At 36.3% G+C, this 18,217-nt stretch overlaps 1 protein-coding gene across 2 annotated transcripts in view; it reads right to left on the bottom strand.

The window, feature by feature from the left end:
* Positions 1-136: 136 nt before the first annotated feature.
* crlf1a (cytokine receptor like factor 1a) overlaps positions 137-18,217 on the bottom strand; it is a 19,899-nt gene continuing 1,818 nt past the window's right edge. Inside the window, exons 2-9 of one of the 2 annotated variants that reach the window (XM_089004787.1) lie at positions 15,308-15,586; positions 13,736-13,865; positions 12,314-12,483; positions 6,151-6,308; positions 4,318-4,392; positions 3,037-3,130; positions 1,663-1,851; positions 137-1,585 (exon numbers count right to left, since the gene is read on the bottom strand). In XM_089004787.1, the coding sequence (XP_088860913.1) occupies positions 1,569-1,585; positions 1,663-1,851; positions 3,037-3,130; positions 4,318-4,392; positions 6,151-6,308; positions 12,314-12,483; positions 13,736-13,865; positions 15,308-15,586 (1,112 nt within the window). In that variant the 3' untranslated portion in view covers positions 137-1,568. The remainder of the gene's footprint in view (positions 1,586-1,662; positions 1,852-3,036; positions 3,131-4,317; positions 4,393-6,150; positions 6,309-12,313; positions 12,484-13,735; positions 13,866-15,307; positions 15,587-18,217) is intronic. The other variant, XM_089004786.1, reaches the window with a different exon arrangement.

Below are 18,217 nucleotides of genomic sequence, written 5' to 3'. Positions count from 1 at the left end.
GTTTTTATGTGTTTATTAATTTTCTCTTTCAAAAAAATTAATAATTGCATTTGTATTGCTATTTGCTGTGCATGAGCCACATTTATTTCCAAAGAACAATAGCCGATAACACAAACGCACAGCAATCAATCAATGCTAAATTCAGTCATTATTTATTCAATTTGCTAAAAACATAACTTAAACAATAAAAACGCATAACTTTACACACCTTTAAATATGCCGATATGATACAGTACAACAATAACGGCAAAGCAAGACAAGAGATGACAGGTTTGGAAACAAATAAACAAAAAAAAAACCTTTGGCGCTTTTTAAACACACTTATTAGAAACACGGCGTGATGATGTTGATTTGATATTTATAAAAAAAATGAAATACTTTGGGCTCATTTCTTTCAAACATGAATACACAGGCGTACCTTTTTAGAGTAAATGTAACATTGTCAATCTAAACTACAGCAACTGCATAGGCAATACAAAAAAATGACATACAATGTATTATTATTATTATTATTACATGGTGAGTAGTTTTACTTCATGTGAATGTTATTGTGACCATTTTATATTTGAGTTAGTGGTGTAGATTTCCGGCTTGAGTGAACGCTGGCCCGTCTGGCTGCCGCTGCTCACCCGCAGGAAAAAAAAAAACTTCTTATCCTGTGACTGTAAAGTGCCCTTGAGATTGTGGAATTGTAACATATCCAGCTAGCTATCTCGCTGGCTAGCTAGCTATCTATTAGCCATATAGCTATCTAGCTGATTTGTAACAGATAACAAGGAGACAGAATGAACTTAACACAACAAGCTCTCTCTCTCTCTCTCGCTAGCTAGCTATTAGCCGTCTATTAGCTATCTATGCGCTATCTATTAGCTAGCTAGCTTTATATCTATTTGAGTTCCAGAAAAATGTATCCCTTGACTGTAAAGTGACCTTGAGAGTTTTGAAAGGTGCTTATAAATACAATGTATTATTATTATTATTATAATTATTTTCTTTTTCTTCTTTTTCTTCTTATTCTTCTTCTTATTCTTCTTCTTATTATTATTAGCTATCTATTAGCTAGCTAGCTTTCTATCTATTTGAGTTACTTCCGGGTTGAGTGAACACTGGCGCATGTGGCTGCCGCTGCTCTCCCACAGAAAAATGTATCCCTTGACTGTAAAGTGACCTTGAGAGTTTTGAAAGGCGCTTATAAATACAATGTAATTATTATTATTATTATTATTATTATTATTTATTATTATTATTAAAATGGCCACTTTAACACTTTCAAAATGCTGTTTTGTATTACAAATGGCTTTGGGCTGGTCACAAACTGTTTATAGCAGACAAAAGATTTGCCAAAATGCTAATTCACATTTTTTTTCTGTGTCAAAAAATGTCCCGGTTGCCAAAAAAAAAACCCTTTTAACGGATAAAGAAGCTAAATCTCCAGATGTCCTCTTGCCACAAAAAAAAAACAATAGGAAAAAAAAGCAGTCTTTGTAATTTTTTTTACATTTTTGTCTTTTAAACGAACATCCTCTGGTAATCATTCCAATCGCTGTGTTGTTTTCACGTGCTACGATTTATCCCCTTGGAGAACCTAAACGAACAAGAAGCGATCCGTTAATGGTGGCTCGGCGCCGGTGCGTGTGTTCGGTGAGGTGAGGTGATGCTTACCTACCTGGTTGCGTGCTTTGTGCGACTTCTGCATGAGCACCCGCCATTGGTCGTAGTGTTTCATGGACATGCTGCTGCAGCCGTAGGCGTGTTTGCGCGCCCAGCCGAAAAACTGCTTTAGCTCGCGGCGTAGCGTCGAGTTGGAATCGCCGCTCGATTTGGGGTCGCATGAGCCTGACGCTGACCGCTCTATACACACAAAAACAAAACAGGAAATGACAAAAGATTGCAGGTGTTTACGTTATAATAATAAGTCTCAATCGTACAGGAGTGGTCCATCGATGAGAAGGTTTCTTCAGCCGTCATCTCTATTTCTTTGTAGGTGTCGGATGTTTCGCTTCTTATCCAAGAGGCTTCGTCAGCGAACGAATTGTTATGCTGGCAGTTTAAGCCCTATTCATATCCCTACTGTCCAGACGTGGCGGTGCCAGACTCTGCTATGATTGGTCCCTGCTCTCCGGTTGAGGGGAGTAGAGGACTATTCCCTTAGGCTACACTGATTACCTCTATTGTCCTGCCTGAGTATGGGGTCTACGACTGGTCCTGATTGCCCCATTTGCTCTGGTAACACCTCCTCAGCATAACTAAGCCTATGTTGCCTAAGAAGTCGATTGTAGGAACGATCCTAATTGAACCTCACCCCGCCATGGCGATTTAGTGAAGGGTTTTGCTGTTTTATGAAAATAACTTCTTTTATTCCCCTTTCAAACCATCCATTTTTTTTCGCTAAAAAAAATTGTTCGCTGACGAAGCCTCTTGGATAAGAAGCAAAACGTCCGACACCTTCATAGAAGTACAGATGATGGCTGAAGAAACCTTCTCATAATAATAATAATAATAATACATTTAATTTATAAGCACCTTTCAAAACTCTCAAGGTCACTCTAGGTGGGTAGGTGAGCAGCGGCAGCCACACGCGCCAGCGTTCACTCAACCTGGAAGTAACTCAAATAGATAGAAGCTAGCTAGCTAATAGATATCCAGCCAGCTAATAGATAGCTAACAGATAGCAAGCTAGATAGCCAGCTAGCTTGACAGCTACACAGCTAATAGATAGCCAGCCAGCTAATAGATAGCCAAGTGAAAATTAAACAAGCGAAGGCGTCGATAACATGACATAATAGTCGACTAAAAAGGGTATTCTAAATCTGATATATTTAATATTTGTAATATTTATATACAGTGTCACATTGCCACTGGGATGGAAAAATGTTCTTTGAATAGATGTTAAATATTTGTCAAATTAATTGGCTGATTAACAGTAATATAAAAATTACTTCTGCCAAATATTTGACATAACGCAACACCCGTGAAACATATAGAATATGTTATCTGAATCAATATGTACTGTATTTTCATGTATTTTGCACTCACCGCTGTGTGGTGTTGACGCTGCGGTGGGATGACTCCATTCACTCCAGATTCCAGCTTTGCGGGAACCGTAGATGCCCACCGGGTTACATCGGACCTGCCGATAAACAAAATGGCGGTTAGAATAAAATAAAAATTCCAGAAGGTTCTTTGACGAGAGTTTAATTTAACCAAGCAAATCAATTGTAACTCAATTCCTCTTTTCTCATTGAAATGGATGGAAATAGCCATTCATCATTTACATTAAAAAAATTGATATTTTTTTGTGGGAAAATAGAACTCTTCATGAGACATAATAAACAATACAATCAAATAGAAATAAAACACGTTTTCCTTACATTTAGCTTCAATTTAATACTGTACCCACTCTGCTGCTTCCAATTTTTGCCACTGGGGGGCAGTATGAGATACAAAAAACGGACACAAGCGACGACGGCCCTGATGTACGAAAATACTTTTCGTAATATCAGTTGCTTAAAATGTTAAAGGACAACGACGTCACTTTTTTGTTTTTTAACTGACATCAGAAAAACTTTTATCGCATCACACAGTATGATATTTTTAGTCAAATGCAAAACACCAATAAAACTGACTTAAAGTGTCTAAAAAGTATTTCAATTTGAAACCGGAAGTTGGCCAGTTTCAGAAAGTCCCGCCCCCAGTTCGTGACGTCACTCCAAGACGTCTTGCATTGCTGGAGAATCAAAACAATGGCTTCAGATTCGGAGAAGATGCTTTCTTGTTACTCATCCAGTTATGAATATGATTCTAATCTGAAGAAGAAAGCGTACATGTTTGTAACCAATTAAATAATTTATTACTATTATTATTATTATTATTATTAATTAATTTAAAATAACTGTTAATGTGTGATGATGTCATGCTTTACTTTTTTGTTTTCACAAAATCTTCGATTAAATAAAATATTACATATTAGAGCCTTGTTCTTCAAATAAATAATAATAATAATTATTATACATTTCAATTATAAGCGCCGTTCAAAACTCTCAAGGACAATTTACAGTCACAGGATATTTTTTGTTGTTGCAGGTGAGCAGCGGCAGCCACACGCGCCAGCCCGGAAGTAACTTAAAATAAAAAATAAAACTAACTAACAAATAATATGACAACACAAAGACACAGTCATTCATTCTTCAGCACTTTCTGTACCCTCTTTGTGACATGAAGCAGTTGCTTTGCACAACTGTTTCTTAAAGAGATGGATAGATAGATTTTAATTTTTTTTCCTTGAAAAATAATGATAATGCCAAAAACGCAACACACCTGCACAAAATACACAGTTCCGGGTCTGAGTCCCGCCAGCCTGCAAGACGTCTGGTTCCCGACGTCATCCATCACCTGTAAAGTGAGCCAAAAAAGGCCAAGGAAGAAGTCAGCGTAGAACAAAGACTATTATTATGTTCGTATTAACAAATGTGCGCTGAAGTTCAAAACAAAACACGCAAAGCTTCAATCGGGCTTCCCGCCGCAAATATGTTTGAATGCCGCAATGATCGGCGTGTTTACGGAAACATTTTGAAAACGATCTGTTTATTAGCCGCCGCTAACACTCGAACACACGCACACCGATGCCTTCTTTCTCTTTCTCTCTCTCTCTCTCTCTCTCTCTCTCTCTCTCTCTCTCTCTCTCTCTCTCTCTCTCTCTCTCTCTCTCTCTCTCTCTCTCTCTCTCTCTCTCTCTCTCTCTCTCTCTCATATATCTTCATACGAGCGTGCAAAAGTTCAGCCAGACTTGCGCCAGGCCTATTAAACAACAAAGAACCAACAATTATGAGTAATCTTGTCTCAAGCAAACAGCACACCGAAGCCATTAGGCCCCATGTTTCACTCTCCCGGCAAAAATATCGTGACTCGGGTCTGGCGATAAAATATTAAGCACAAAATTCAGCAAAAAAAACCTTTGAAATCTTCACTAAAAAAAAAAGTAAACCAGACTTTTAATTCCAAGACTTTTGATTGGAGAACTATGACAAACAGAGTTGCTCTCTTGTGCCCATTTCATGACTGTGGTTTTGTGTATTTCTGTTCCTAGACTTAAAGATTTTTTTTTTTTTGTCTTCGGTAGGCATCAAAGATTTTAAGGTTTCAGCTTCTTTTTCCACCTAACAAGCAAAGGCTTGCCTGAATGAGGGTAGCCGCTCCGATGACCTCGCCGCTAAACGCTCGGCGGGATTTGAGTGTTGATGTGGTATCGTTAGTTCATTCATTCGAGGGGTGACGAAATCTGGCACCTGTGTGTCAATGCGAGCATGATTTCATACTTTGGAGTCCATGTGGAGCAAGAATTAGGGAACACCTCATTTTAATTTTAAATTTGTAATGTTTACATTTTAATTTTTTTGTTTATTTTTTTTTATTTTTTTGTAATTTTTTAATGTTTTTTTTTATTTATTATTTTAAAATGTTTTAATTTTTTAATTGTGTAATTTTTTAATTGTGTATTTTGTTTAATGTTTTTTTTTTTACATGCTTTAAAGTTTTACATTTTTATATTTTTACAGTTTTAGTTTTACATTTTTACATTTTTATTGTTAAAGTTTTACATTTTTATTGTTAAAGTTTTACGTTTTTAGTTTTAAAGTTTTACATATTTTGTTTTAAATGTTTAATTTTTTAATTTTTTTAATTTTTACATTTTTACATTTTTATTGTTAGTTTTACATTTTTATTGTTAAAGTTTTACATTTTTAGTTTTAAAGTTTTACATATTTTGTTTTAAATGTTTAATTTTTTAATTTTTACATTTTTACATTTTTATTGTTAAAGTTTTACATTTTTATTGTTAGTTTTACATTTTTAGTTTTAAAGTTTTACATATTTTGTTTTAAATGTTTTCATATTTTTTCATTTTTTCAGTTTTACATTTTTAAATGCTTAAATGCTTAAATTTTCAAATGCTTAAAATTTTAAATGCTTAAATTTTTACATTTTTAAATGCTTAAATGTTTAAATTTTTAATTGTAAATTTTTTGCATGTTTTAAATTTTTAAATTTTTGCACGTTTTAAATTTTAAATATTTTTAATTTTTTAATTTTTTTCATTTACTTTTTACTTTTATTCTGGGACCCGTGTACGTAAACCGCCATTTTCTTCACCTTCCAGTCTTGGCTGTCCTCCAGTCGGTAACGGATCTGGTACTTGGCCTGGAACAGGAAGTCCTTGAGTGCCGGCGGGGCCTCCCAGCGAACGCTCAGCTGGTCCTCCAACTGCCCCACGCGACTCACGGTCACCCCCGACGGAGGATCCGTGGTCACTGGAAAAGGGGAAGATCACAAAGATCCATGACGTCAACGTTAGCATGTGAGATACTTTCAATTTACAGAAAGTCTGAAGGTTAAAAAAAAATGGTCATCAAATAGCATTTTTTATAGAAATGTTTCGCACAATTTGGGAGATCACAACAATTTTCTCCCCCAAAAAAATCTATTTTGTAACCTTCCAAATTTTGGATTCGCTAAGCAAATTCAAATGTGAGACCGGATATCAACAAAATAGTAAATTGCGTGATTTATTCTTCAAAACGGAAAAACGTTAACATTTTGTCGAACTTTATTGAACTCATTCACTGCCATTCACAAATTTATTCGGAAATTGAAAATATGACGTAGAGCGGCCATTCCCAAATTTGTTCGCGTTTTGTTTTTTTTCTCATGCTTGGGTGCCGATGAAGCGCTGGCTATAGCCTCTGGCAATGTTTCTTTTCCACAAGGGGGCGGCATTTCCCTTTTTTTCCATGCTCGCACTTTGTTCCAGCTTCAGCTGTTGTTAAAGGGCTATATAATTAATAATAATAATAATAATAATACATTGTATTTATAAGCACCTTTCAAAACTCTCAAGGTCACTTTACCGTCACAGGATGAGTTTTTCTGAGGGTGAGCAGCGGCAGTCACACGCGCCAGCGTTCACTCAATCCGGAAGTAACTCAAATAGCTAGAAAGCTAGCTAGCTAAGATATAGCTCATGATAATAATAATAATAATAATACATTTGATTTACAAGCGCTCTTCAAAACTCTCAAGGTCACTTCACAGTCACAGGACAAGTTAGCTAGCTAGCTAGATATCTATTGGCTAGCTATCTAGCTATCTAGCTAATAGATAACTAGCTAGATAGCTAGCCAATACATTAGGGGTGTCAAAGTCATTTTTTGCCGCGGGCCACATTGTAGTTATGGTTTCCTCTCGAGGGCAGTTATGAATTTGGGGAACCCATTAGAATGTTTAAATCCCTTCAAATATTACATATAGAGCACAAAGCAATGAAAGAATAACTCTTTTTCAAATCTGAAGTCAAGAATAATGACTTTTATTGTGGTTGACATCCAAAAATATGAAATTTTGGCTCAGATTTTAGCAATCATCATGGAATTTAACAAGTTTGATTTGCTTTCGCGGGCCGAAAAACATGATGTGGCGGGCCGGATTTGGCCCGCGGGCCTTGACTTTGACACCTGTGCAATAGATAAACCAATATGTATTGCATTTTGTACAGACGCCCTCATTTCAAGCTCGTATAACTCCAGACCCATAGAATTTAGGAATTAACTATTTTTTTTTTTCTGATGAAAGAAGAAAGTCTAAGGTTTCTAATGCTGTATTGAATGTTTACGTAGTCCTAAAACTCAATATTCCGTAGGTTCTGCAATTTGAGTGAAAATCACAAAAACCCTGGCACTGGAGTGGACACATTTTTGCACATCGTCTGGCAGTTAATAAGTTAATATTAATGGGAATTTTTGCCTCTTTTTGAGAACCGTCAAATAAAATTACCCCCGCTTGTTAGACATTCAAAACAAACAGACCGAAAAAAAAATCGTCCGGTTCTCAACGATGTTCGCTACTACTACATTTTTTTCCCCCTCAAAATCTGAGCCACTGTTTACATTGCCTCAAAAGCATTTCCGAAAAAAAGTCATTCCGTAAGAATGTAGTCACTACGTTTTTTGTGTGTGTGTGTGTGTGTGTGTGTGTGTGTGTGTGTGTGTGTGTGTGTGTGTGTGTGTGTGTGTGTGTGTGTGTGTGTGTGTGTGTGTGTGTGTGTGTGTGTGTGGGTGAATTACGGTAATTAATGCATTGACGTCTTCCTAACACGAAGGTGCTGATGTTCTTCTGTCGTCGGGGCACAGATGGTCCGCATCAAGTCAGGCCGATAATAGCTTCTCTCTTTCGCGGCGGCGCTTATGTTGGCGGCCGGAATAATCAAGTCAATTCCAAGATGTCCAGTTTCCGCATCTCTGTGGTTTTTAAGACCGATATTTGAACCCCAAACCCAACGTTGGTTTTGGGTTGAGCCCGAGATGGTGTCAATGTCATTCCCAGTTGTTGGTCTCGTCAGTCGTGGGTGTTAAACAAACAATACGAGCTGGGAGGGGTTTGGGGGGGTTGACACAAAACATGTGACTGAATTTGGCCTGGATTTTAGACAGCAAAATATAGTAAGCAAGTGAGGACTAAAATCAATAAAGCTAAAAGCGCATTAGACAATCGCAATCTGTTTCTGACGATGCGACTATGTTCAAGGTTCAGAATTTATTTATTGGTTGATTGATTAATGGACTGATTGATTTATCCATTCACCCATTTATTTATTTATTTATTTATTTATTTATTTATTTATTTATTTATTTATTTAATGTATTTATGTATATATTTATTTATCTTTTTATGTATTTCTTTATTTACATATTTATTTATCTATTCATTCATCCATTTATTTTTATGTATCGATATTATTATCTTATTTATTTATTTGTTTATTTGTTTATTATTTATCCATTCATCCATTTATTTTTATGTATTTCTATTATTCATTTATGAAATTTATGTATCCTTTTATATATTTTATTTATCCATTCATCCATTTATATTTATTTCTTGATAGTATTTATTAATGTTTTCATATATTTGCTTAGGTATTTATCCATTTATGTCTTTGTTTATTTATATATTTATTTATTTATTTATTTATATTGCTAATTTATGTATTCATTTATGTCTTTATTTATTTGTTTATTTATGTATTTATTTATTATTTATTTCATTGGTTGTTGTTTTTGTGTGTTTATTATGTATATTTATTTATCCGGTGTTGTATTTAGTTATTGGATTGGATTGGATTGGATTTGCCTTTATTAGTCTCACAGTATATATTATATATATTTTATATAATAATAATATAATAATATATATTATATATTATTACATATTATAGTATATATTATATATTATGTATATATTTATATTTTATTTATTTATTAGTGTGTGTGTTGTTTTTTTTTTTTTAGATGGGTTAGACACTGTCTCCCACCCAATATACGGAAACCTAATGGTGACCTTTGACCCGGAAGTTCGAAGAATATATAAATAATGGCTTCTTTTCCAACACCTAGCGGGGAAGCTTTATAATAATAATAATATTAATCGTAATAATAATAATAATGCATTTAATTTCTAAGCGCCTTCCAAAATTCTCAAGGACATTCACAGGCTATTTTTTGTGCGGGTGAGCAGCGGAAGCCATTCATGCTTTGCATTAACGTCTCGAGTCCAACCCATCCGTTTACAACCCCCACGCCCCCCAATTGCGGAATGCAGCAACCCGGCACACGGGTGTTGCCGCCCGTGGAATAAACGCGACTCGCGGTTGTGACGCGGTGTTGCGTGTTTTGACGAGAAACCAAACCAGCGTCCCGGGTAACGGAAAATAAACAAAGCGCACAAATACACTAAAGTAGCATGGGAAAAAAAAGCGTCATCAAGACGCCACCCTCGCCTCAGGGCGGGGTGCACACGAGCGTTTGCAAAAGGCTGTCGGATTGGTGGGCGCTTGTTTTCAACAACGGGGTGGCGGTCTCGCGAAATTGCATCGGTCGGCAGGGTGCAGAACAATGCTTTAAAAGGTAACATCGCTCCCTTCCAATCATCTGCGTGAAAGCTTGAAAGAGATTAGGTGCCTGCGGGAACGTAAACGGGTCCACTGTTATTCTTCTTTGGTCGATTTTTACTATGCTGGAAATTCCTATTTATGGCCATATAAATTCTGCTTGGGTTTTTCTTTGAAGCATCCCGAACGTGAGCCAGTTCACGCTTCTGGTGTTCATTTAAAGGACAACCAACACCTCCGGACAAATTGCATCCATAATTTGTAAAAATCACTTCAAATGACTTCTACTGAGCGCATTTTACAAAGATTCCACCGCATATAGCTATATTTTATGTTTTAAGACTCACGCTGAATATGCATGAAGTCTTGTTTTCGAGTTGATGACGATGCCCTAAGTGACGTCACGGAAGGAACGCCCCTGAACGAGAAACTGACACACAATGCATTTTGGGTACTTTTTTTCATCTGAAACACCGTGTTGATGGCGAAATTAGGAGGAAAACTACATAAATAACGCAATGGTGAATCGTTGTGTGTCCCAGCCAATGGCGGTAACACGCATAAAGAAGGTGTAAGTTGACACAAATTCCCTGCGGACAAATCAGCCCATTTCCAACGGAGCTTGTGCGCCATCTTGTGCATTTTCTGGGCGCTACATTGGAGTCCAGACGGCTCGAATTGACACGGACTCCTTTAATTGATTGCAAACATGTATGCTTTCCTCTTCAGAACTATTTGAATCATATTCATAACTGGATGAGTATCAAGAAAGCATCTTCTCCGAATCTGAACTCTCTGAAGCCATTGTTTTGATTCTGGAGCAAGGCAGTGTGTGACCAGTAGTGACATCACGAACAAGGGGGCGGGACTTTCTGAATCTGCCCAGTTTCAAGCTCATTTTGTGGCAGTTTTGGGACACTTGAAGTCATTTTTATTGGTGTTTTGCATTTGACTAAAAATATCAGCCTGCGTGTTAAAAATCAATTTGCCTGCAAATGGCTAATTGAGACATTTTTGTAGTTCTACTCGATTAATGTTCCTACAAAAATTCATGGTCCGAACTGAACCGCTTTTTGAGGGCTACAAGAACCAAACATTTTCCTTGAATTGTAGTCTTGGTTGATGTCAATCTAGTATGAAATATAGCCTGCATTTATCTCACGTTCAATCAAATGATCAAAAAGGGTCTCAAACTGGCTAAAACGTCCATGACACCTTAACGTCTCCGATCCACTGGTGAAAAGGAGTCTTTCATCCTCTCCTCTTTCATCTACAACTGCGTCATGTAATAACGTGTTTGTATTGTACTCTAACATGGTAGAGTACATGCGGAAAGTCGTTAAGATTGCACAACTGTTCATGTTTTCATGTTCCTGTTGTGTTTATTATTTTGCTTTGTGTTGACTATCATGCGACTATTATGTGTAGTTACAACTGCAGCTGTTGTGAAAGCGTGATATAAATTAGGAGGTCTTGTATTGTATTGTAAAAACATGCTCGTGTAAAACGTCTGCCAGCCTCATAGCATGTTAGCTAATCTGTTGGCGCGGGATGGCTAACTCTTGCGTCCTCTTTAGCCAAGCTGAGATTTCCTAAAAATGACTCCATTAAAAACCACGCACGCTCTCCCAAAAAAAATTCAAGTCGGATCATTTCAATAGCGTAATATATAAAACATGTCGGAAAACTCCGGGATGCTTGTTTGCGATTCCAGATGCTACACATTATGATTGCAAAATGGCACATGTGACCAAATTACTCAATTTCACATTTGACCAAATTACTCAATTTCACATTTGACCAAATTACTCAATTTCACGGTGAATAATATGTGCCTTAAATTAGATTATTTAGCCACTGTGTTTTGGTGGTGACTTTGCGTTTCACTTTTTAAACTGGATGTTTTCAGAAAAGAAATTAAAAAACAAACATGGCGTTCATTTTCAATGGAAACAAAATACAGTAAAGTCTCGTTATATCGATATTCTCGGGAGTCCGAAAAAATATCGATATAACCGGGACTATCGATATATCCGACCCTGTTTGCATGTAATTTTCTCCGTGCGTGCATAGAAATAGTATCGATATAACAGGGACTATCGATATATCCGATATCGATATAACGAGACTTTACTGTATAACAAACTCAATGTCTTAAGTTTTTAAAAGGGGCTTCAGGACTAAATTAGATTTTTTTTTTTTTTTTCATACACACGTACACATTGTTTTTGGGATGTTGGGGTGTTCACAAGCTTCGGATCATTCATAGCCATTGTTCTGTTTTTCTAGCTTTGGGGCAATGGCGACACCCTTTGAAACGACGACGGGAGGAGATCAGACAGTTTTTTTTTTTTCCTTCACATCCACACTCACCCACGTCGAGAATGTCCAACATGATGACGTCGGAGGAGGCGCGGCCCAGCTGATTGGACGCCTCCACCCAAATCTCGTACGGGGTGAAGAGATGCAGGTCGCGGGTGATGCTGCATGAGTATGGCTGAGTGTGAGTGTACTCTTCGCACTCTTTCTCCTTGCCGTACCACCTGCAGGCCGTAGAAACAATCAGAATTTTTGCATTTAATTTAATTACATTTTTTTGTGTATTTTACTTTTTAGTATTTTCTTGTTTTATTATTATTAGGAATATTTGGATTGTAATTTTTTTTCCTATTTATTTTTATTTTGAAATTTTATTGCATTCAATTGCATACAATTAAATTAATTCATTATTTTAATTTTAGGTTATTTTACTTGTTTATTTTTAATTTATTGTATTTTATATTATATTTTATTTTTTAAAAAAAGTTATTTTTTTTTATTTTTCAGAAGAAATTTATGATCCCCAAAATGGAGGCAAGTCATACAAAAATGTGTTGCTTCCAATTATATATATATTAAGTATTTTTTTGTGTTATTTTTATTGTATTTTCATTTTTATATTGTTATTTTATTCTTTCAAAAGGAATTAATGTTTCCCAAAATGGAGTCAAGTCATACAAAAATCCGTTGCTTCCAAAACTGCGATTAGCGATGCGAGCGTTAGCATTTGCCATGAAACTAAAAAGCAAGCGCGTACTTACAACTGCCTTTTTTAAAGCAATGTCACTCAGTTTGTTTTGAATATGCAACATGGAATTATTTAAAAAAAACGACCCACTCATGCGTTATTTTTGTCGTATTATTCGTTTTACACCTGCGCGACTTACTTTGGGAGCACATTAGCGCTTTATGTTGTGTGACTATACATACGATTGTGGAAAAACTAAGAACAATTAGCGAAAGTGATTTATAATTTGTTTTTTGATTTACTGTACAGTGATACCTCGGTTTTCTACCATAATCCGTTTCAGAAACCTGTTCGAAAACCGATTTGTTCAAAAACCGAAACAGCACTTTCCATTAAAATCAATGTAAAAAACCTTAATCCGTTCAAAGTCTAGAAAACAATTTTTAACTATTTCATCGCATAAACCGGATAAAAACTTAAAAATTTAGAGCAGGTCATGTGAAAATTCTACAAAAACAAACTTATTTCCACCAATTTTTAAGAAGACGTGACATCTAAGGAAGTGACGTATAAGGAAGCAGAGGGTAGTCGAGTGATGCATTCAGGTGCACTCAGTTTGGTTGACAACCAAATTTCGGTTGTATACCGGGGCATCAAAAATAGGACATTTTTGGTTGAAAACCGAATGGGATGAGAACCGAGATGTTCGAAAACCCAGGTTTAACTGTACTTATTTATTTACTCATAGATTTACTTCATGTTTTATTTATTTAGTCACATTCACTCACCTGAGCTTGTACTTGAGCAAGTACTGCGTGCTAATGCTGGTCTCCCCTTTCCCTCCCGGCGCCCAGCTGCACGTCAGGTCTTTGGTGTTCCGAGACCAGCACGTCAAATTGAGAGGCTTCTCCGGAGGCACTGACGGGAATGGGGCGAAAATGAAAAAAAAAAAAAAAGACTAAGAAAAGACTCATGGATGCTCTTATTTTGGTGAGTTTTTTAAAGGTCCTTTTTGCCTTTATTTGGTGAGCGTGCCGGTGTGTGTGAGTGCGTGTAATCAGATTTCAGAACCCTGCCAACCCCCTCAGTCTTTGAGAACACAAGGTTCTGAGCGCCCTTGCCGGACGCAGAGATTATGATCCATTTTGAGATGGAGAGTTGGGAGGGGGCCAGACTGGCAAAAACATGAGTGGGTTCTTAAAAGTATAGGAAAATGTGTAAGAAAATTTGTGTTTTTTTGTGGGGGCGGGGGGGCACTGCTTTGTGAGTGTAAACAAAGGTTACAGTAGTGAAAAATAAAGTAAAAATTGAGAATATTTTTATTCATTGAATAATGTCAAAATGAGTGGCCATAAAAAACGGAAAAAAAATCGATAAAAGTTTCTTCAGCCGTCATCTGTACTTCTTTGAAGGTGTTGGACGTTTCGCTTCTTATCCAAGAAACTTCGTCAGCAAGCTAAAGTCTTACTGGTAGTTTAGGCCCAATATATATATATCCCTAAAAATGCAGCTAAATGGTCTGTTTTGAATGCAAATTTTGTTTTTTCTTCCCCTTAAAAAATATTATTTTTTTATTTTCTTTTTTTTTGGGGGGGGAGGGGTGCTACTTTGTGAGTATAAACAAAGGTTACTGTAGTTAACGAAAATTAATTGCATATGTAACAATTGATTTCTTAAATGTCAAAATGAGAGTGCCCTTTAAAAAAATCAACTAAATGTTATGTTTTGATTCTTGAACGTGTTCCCTGAAGAGTCTAAGGTGTGGTGTCAAACATACGGCCCGCGGGCCGGAACCGGCCCCCAAGGAGGTTTGATCAGGGCCGTAGGATAATTTAAAAGTAGAAAAAAATGCACGAACGACATGGAATTCATTTTTTTATGCGGTGCAATTCAAGGACTGTCCACTAGGGGCAGAGTAGTGCTTTTTCAACCGCGGCTTTAACACCCTCATTAGCCAAAATGTCATGATCCAAACGGAGAGAAGTAGATAAGGAGTGTAGAATTTTCACTGAAAAATGCACCACGTCATATTTTTTTTACAGAGATGCGTGGGAGACCTTTGTGCTTGGTGTGTTTTCATCAAGTTTTGGTATTTTGGTCATTTATAGCATATATGGTATAATTTTAATGGTCCGGCCCACTTGACATGTACCGAGGCCATATGTGGCCCACCGTGTAAAATGAGTTTGACACCCCTGCTCTAAGGTTTCTTACGCTGAATTGAATGTTTATGTAATCCTAAAACTCAATATTCTGTGTACACAGTGGACACATTTTTGTACATCGCCTAGCAGTGAATGAGTTAACAGCCAAATATTTTTTTTATGCTTTCAGAAAAAAAAAAAAAAAAAAAAACATACTTCCAACGTAGATGCAAGAACCGGCCAGGATGTGACCCTTGTGGTTGTGGCACACCAGATTGTCGCCGGACGTCTGCCGCGAGGCGTTGAGGCCGCTGAGCGTCACGCTGAGGTTGGTGGGGCTCAAGGTTCGGTACGTGGAGGAGGGCAGCCGATGACCGTTTAGCGTCCAGTACAGCGAACTGGCATGGACGCCGGCGTCAGGCGGCACCCAGCAACTGGCCGTCAGGTTGGAGCCCACGCGGAGGACGGGGTCCTGGGGGTACACCAATGCCGCATCTGGGGGAATGGGGGAATGGGGGTAAAATGGATGAAGTTTAGTGGATACAAGTTGGGTAAAATTATTAGTCGTAGTAGTGGTAGTAGTATTAGTAGTAGTAGTGGTAGTATTAGTATTATAATACATATTTTTATGGATGTGGTCAAAGAGGACATGAAGGTAGCTGGTGTGAGAGAAGAGGATGCACAAAACCGGGATAGATGGAGGACATTGATTCGCTGTGGCGACCCCTGAGGGGAAAAGCCGAAAGGAAAAGAAGAAGAAGAAGTAGTATTAGTATTATTAATATTAGTGTGAGTATTATTAGTAGTATTAGTAGTATTAGTATTAGTAGTATTAGTATAATTAATATTAGTGTGAGTAGTATTATTAGTATTAGTAGTATTATTAGTATTAGTAGTATGAGTATTATTAGTATTAGTAGTATTAGTATTAGTAGTATTAGTATTATTAGTATAATTAATATTAGTGTGAGTATTATTAGTAGTATTAGTAGTATTAGTATTAGTAGTATTAGTATAATTAATATTAGTGTGAGTAGTATTATTAGTATTAGTATTATTAGTATTAGTATTAGTAGTATGAGTATTAGTAGTATTAGTAGTATTAGTATAATTAATATTAGTGTGAGTAGTATTATTAGTATTAGTAGTATGAGTATTAGTAGTATTAGTATTATTAATATTAGTGTGAGTATTATTAGTATTATTAATATTAGTGTGAGTATTATTAGTAGTATTAGTATTATTAATATTAGTGTGAGTAGTATTAGTAGTATTAGTATTATTAGTATTAGTAGTATTAGTATAATTAATATTAGTGTGAGTAGTATTATTAGTATTAGTATTAGTAGTATGAGTATTATTAGTATTAGTAGTATTAGTATAATTAATATTAGTGTGAGTAGTATTATTAGTATTAGTAGTATGAGTATTAGTAGTATTAGTATTATTAGTAATAGTAGTATTATTATTATTATTATTAATATTATTGTGAGTATTATTAGTATTAGTAGTATTATTATTAGTAGTATTAGTAGTATTATTATTATTATAAAACAACAATCACAATTATGCATCAAAATTGATCAACTCTTAATTTTGAACCCAACTTTTGGGCTTATACGGAAAAAGCCCAAAAGAATACCCTCCCATACCAAAAATAAAAAATAGACATAATTTTCTTTCATTTAATTATTTCTTTATTTATTATTATTATTATTTTAATTTTTTATTTTTATTATTATTATTTTTTTCTTGAAGAAGTTGTCGGCCACTCGGGCCCGACGTAAAGGTTGTATGCCTCCGGGCAGACGTTATTTCAAACACTGCTATAATTCTATTATTTATTTCTTACATTTTTCGATGAAAAGGTTTCTTCAGCCGTCATCTGTACTTCTTTGTACAGACGTATTTCTCACATTTTCCAAATGTATTATTATTATTATTATTTTAGTTTTTATTTTTATTTTTTTCCTGTAAGCTTGGGCCGACAGGAGCCAAAAACAGTGAAAATGTACACACTACCTAAAACCCTGTAAATTTTAATTTCTCATCTCCGACAACCCAAAAAAAAGGTGGTCTTTCATCCTCAAGCACGTAAAAGATTACATTCATTCACAAAGTTCCGTGCGTACGACAGTAACGAGAAATTAGCCCCCTTGTCATAAACAACAGGAAGCGTTTGATGATGGAGAGCCTTGTTAAAGTGGTTTTTTAAAGCCTTAGTGCTGCTACCCCCGACCCCCACCAAAGAAAATAAAACCTCATCCAGCCACTTAAGTCTGGAAACGCACACCAGGTTGATTTATTTACTTTGCTGCCGTGAACATTCTCGGAGATTCGAGCTCATGATGTCACTGTTTTAAACCCCTCCCCCCCTCCCCCATGTGCTAAAGGCTGCAAACTTGTTGAAAGTCAACCGTTCAGTTGCTCCGCATAACTATACTACTTCACATGGGCAATATTTTATAGAGTACCTAGGGAAAGTCATGAAGATTGTACAACTGTCCATGTTTTTAAGTTCCTGTTGTGTTTATTATTTTGCTTTGTGTTGACTATTATGTGAGGCGATTTGTTACAGCTGCTATGATAGCGCTATATAAATTAAAAGACAACCGACGTCTCCGGACAAGTTGTGTCCATAATTTGTAAAATGGCTTCAAATGACTTCTACTGAGCGTATTTTAATAAGATTCCACCGCATATAGCTAGATTTTACGTTTTAAGACTTCCGCTGAATATTCAGGAAGTCTTGTTTTTGAGTTGGTGACGAGTCCGTAGGTGACGTCACTAAAGGACCGCCCCTGACCGTAAAAAAGACGCATTGTAGCAGTTCTTCCATCACGTCAATGTATTTTGCTGTACTTGTTTGGTCTAAGGACCTCGTGTTGCACCCAAAAGCCGCCAGAAGAGGGCGACCAAGCTCCATGGAAGGAATTTATCAGCCTGTGGAAACGGAGGTGGCCACAGGAGGTCGCCATTTTGTGCCTCTTTTTTTGGGTGAGAGATTTCCCCCCCAATGTTGCCTCAAAATGGCACAAATAAATTCTTTAATCGATTGCAAACATGTATGCTTTCCTCTTCAGAACTATTTGAATCATATTCATAACTGGATGTGTAACAAGAAAG

This window comes from Hippocampus bargibanti, linkage group LG09 (assembly GCF_051943395.1).
Source record: "Hippocampus bargibanti isolate YZ-2025 linkage group LG09, ASM5194339v1, whole genome shotgun sequence".
NCBI classification, from domain to species: Eukaryota; Metazoa; Chordata; class Actinopteri; order Syngnathiformes; family Syngnathidae; genus Hippocampus; species Hippocampus bargibanti.
The sequence above is the reverse complement of the archived record's forward strand: the minus strand, read 5'-3'. Positions and strand labels throughout refer to the sequence as shown.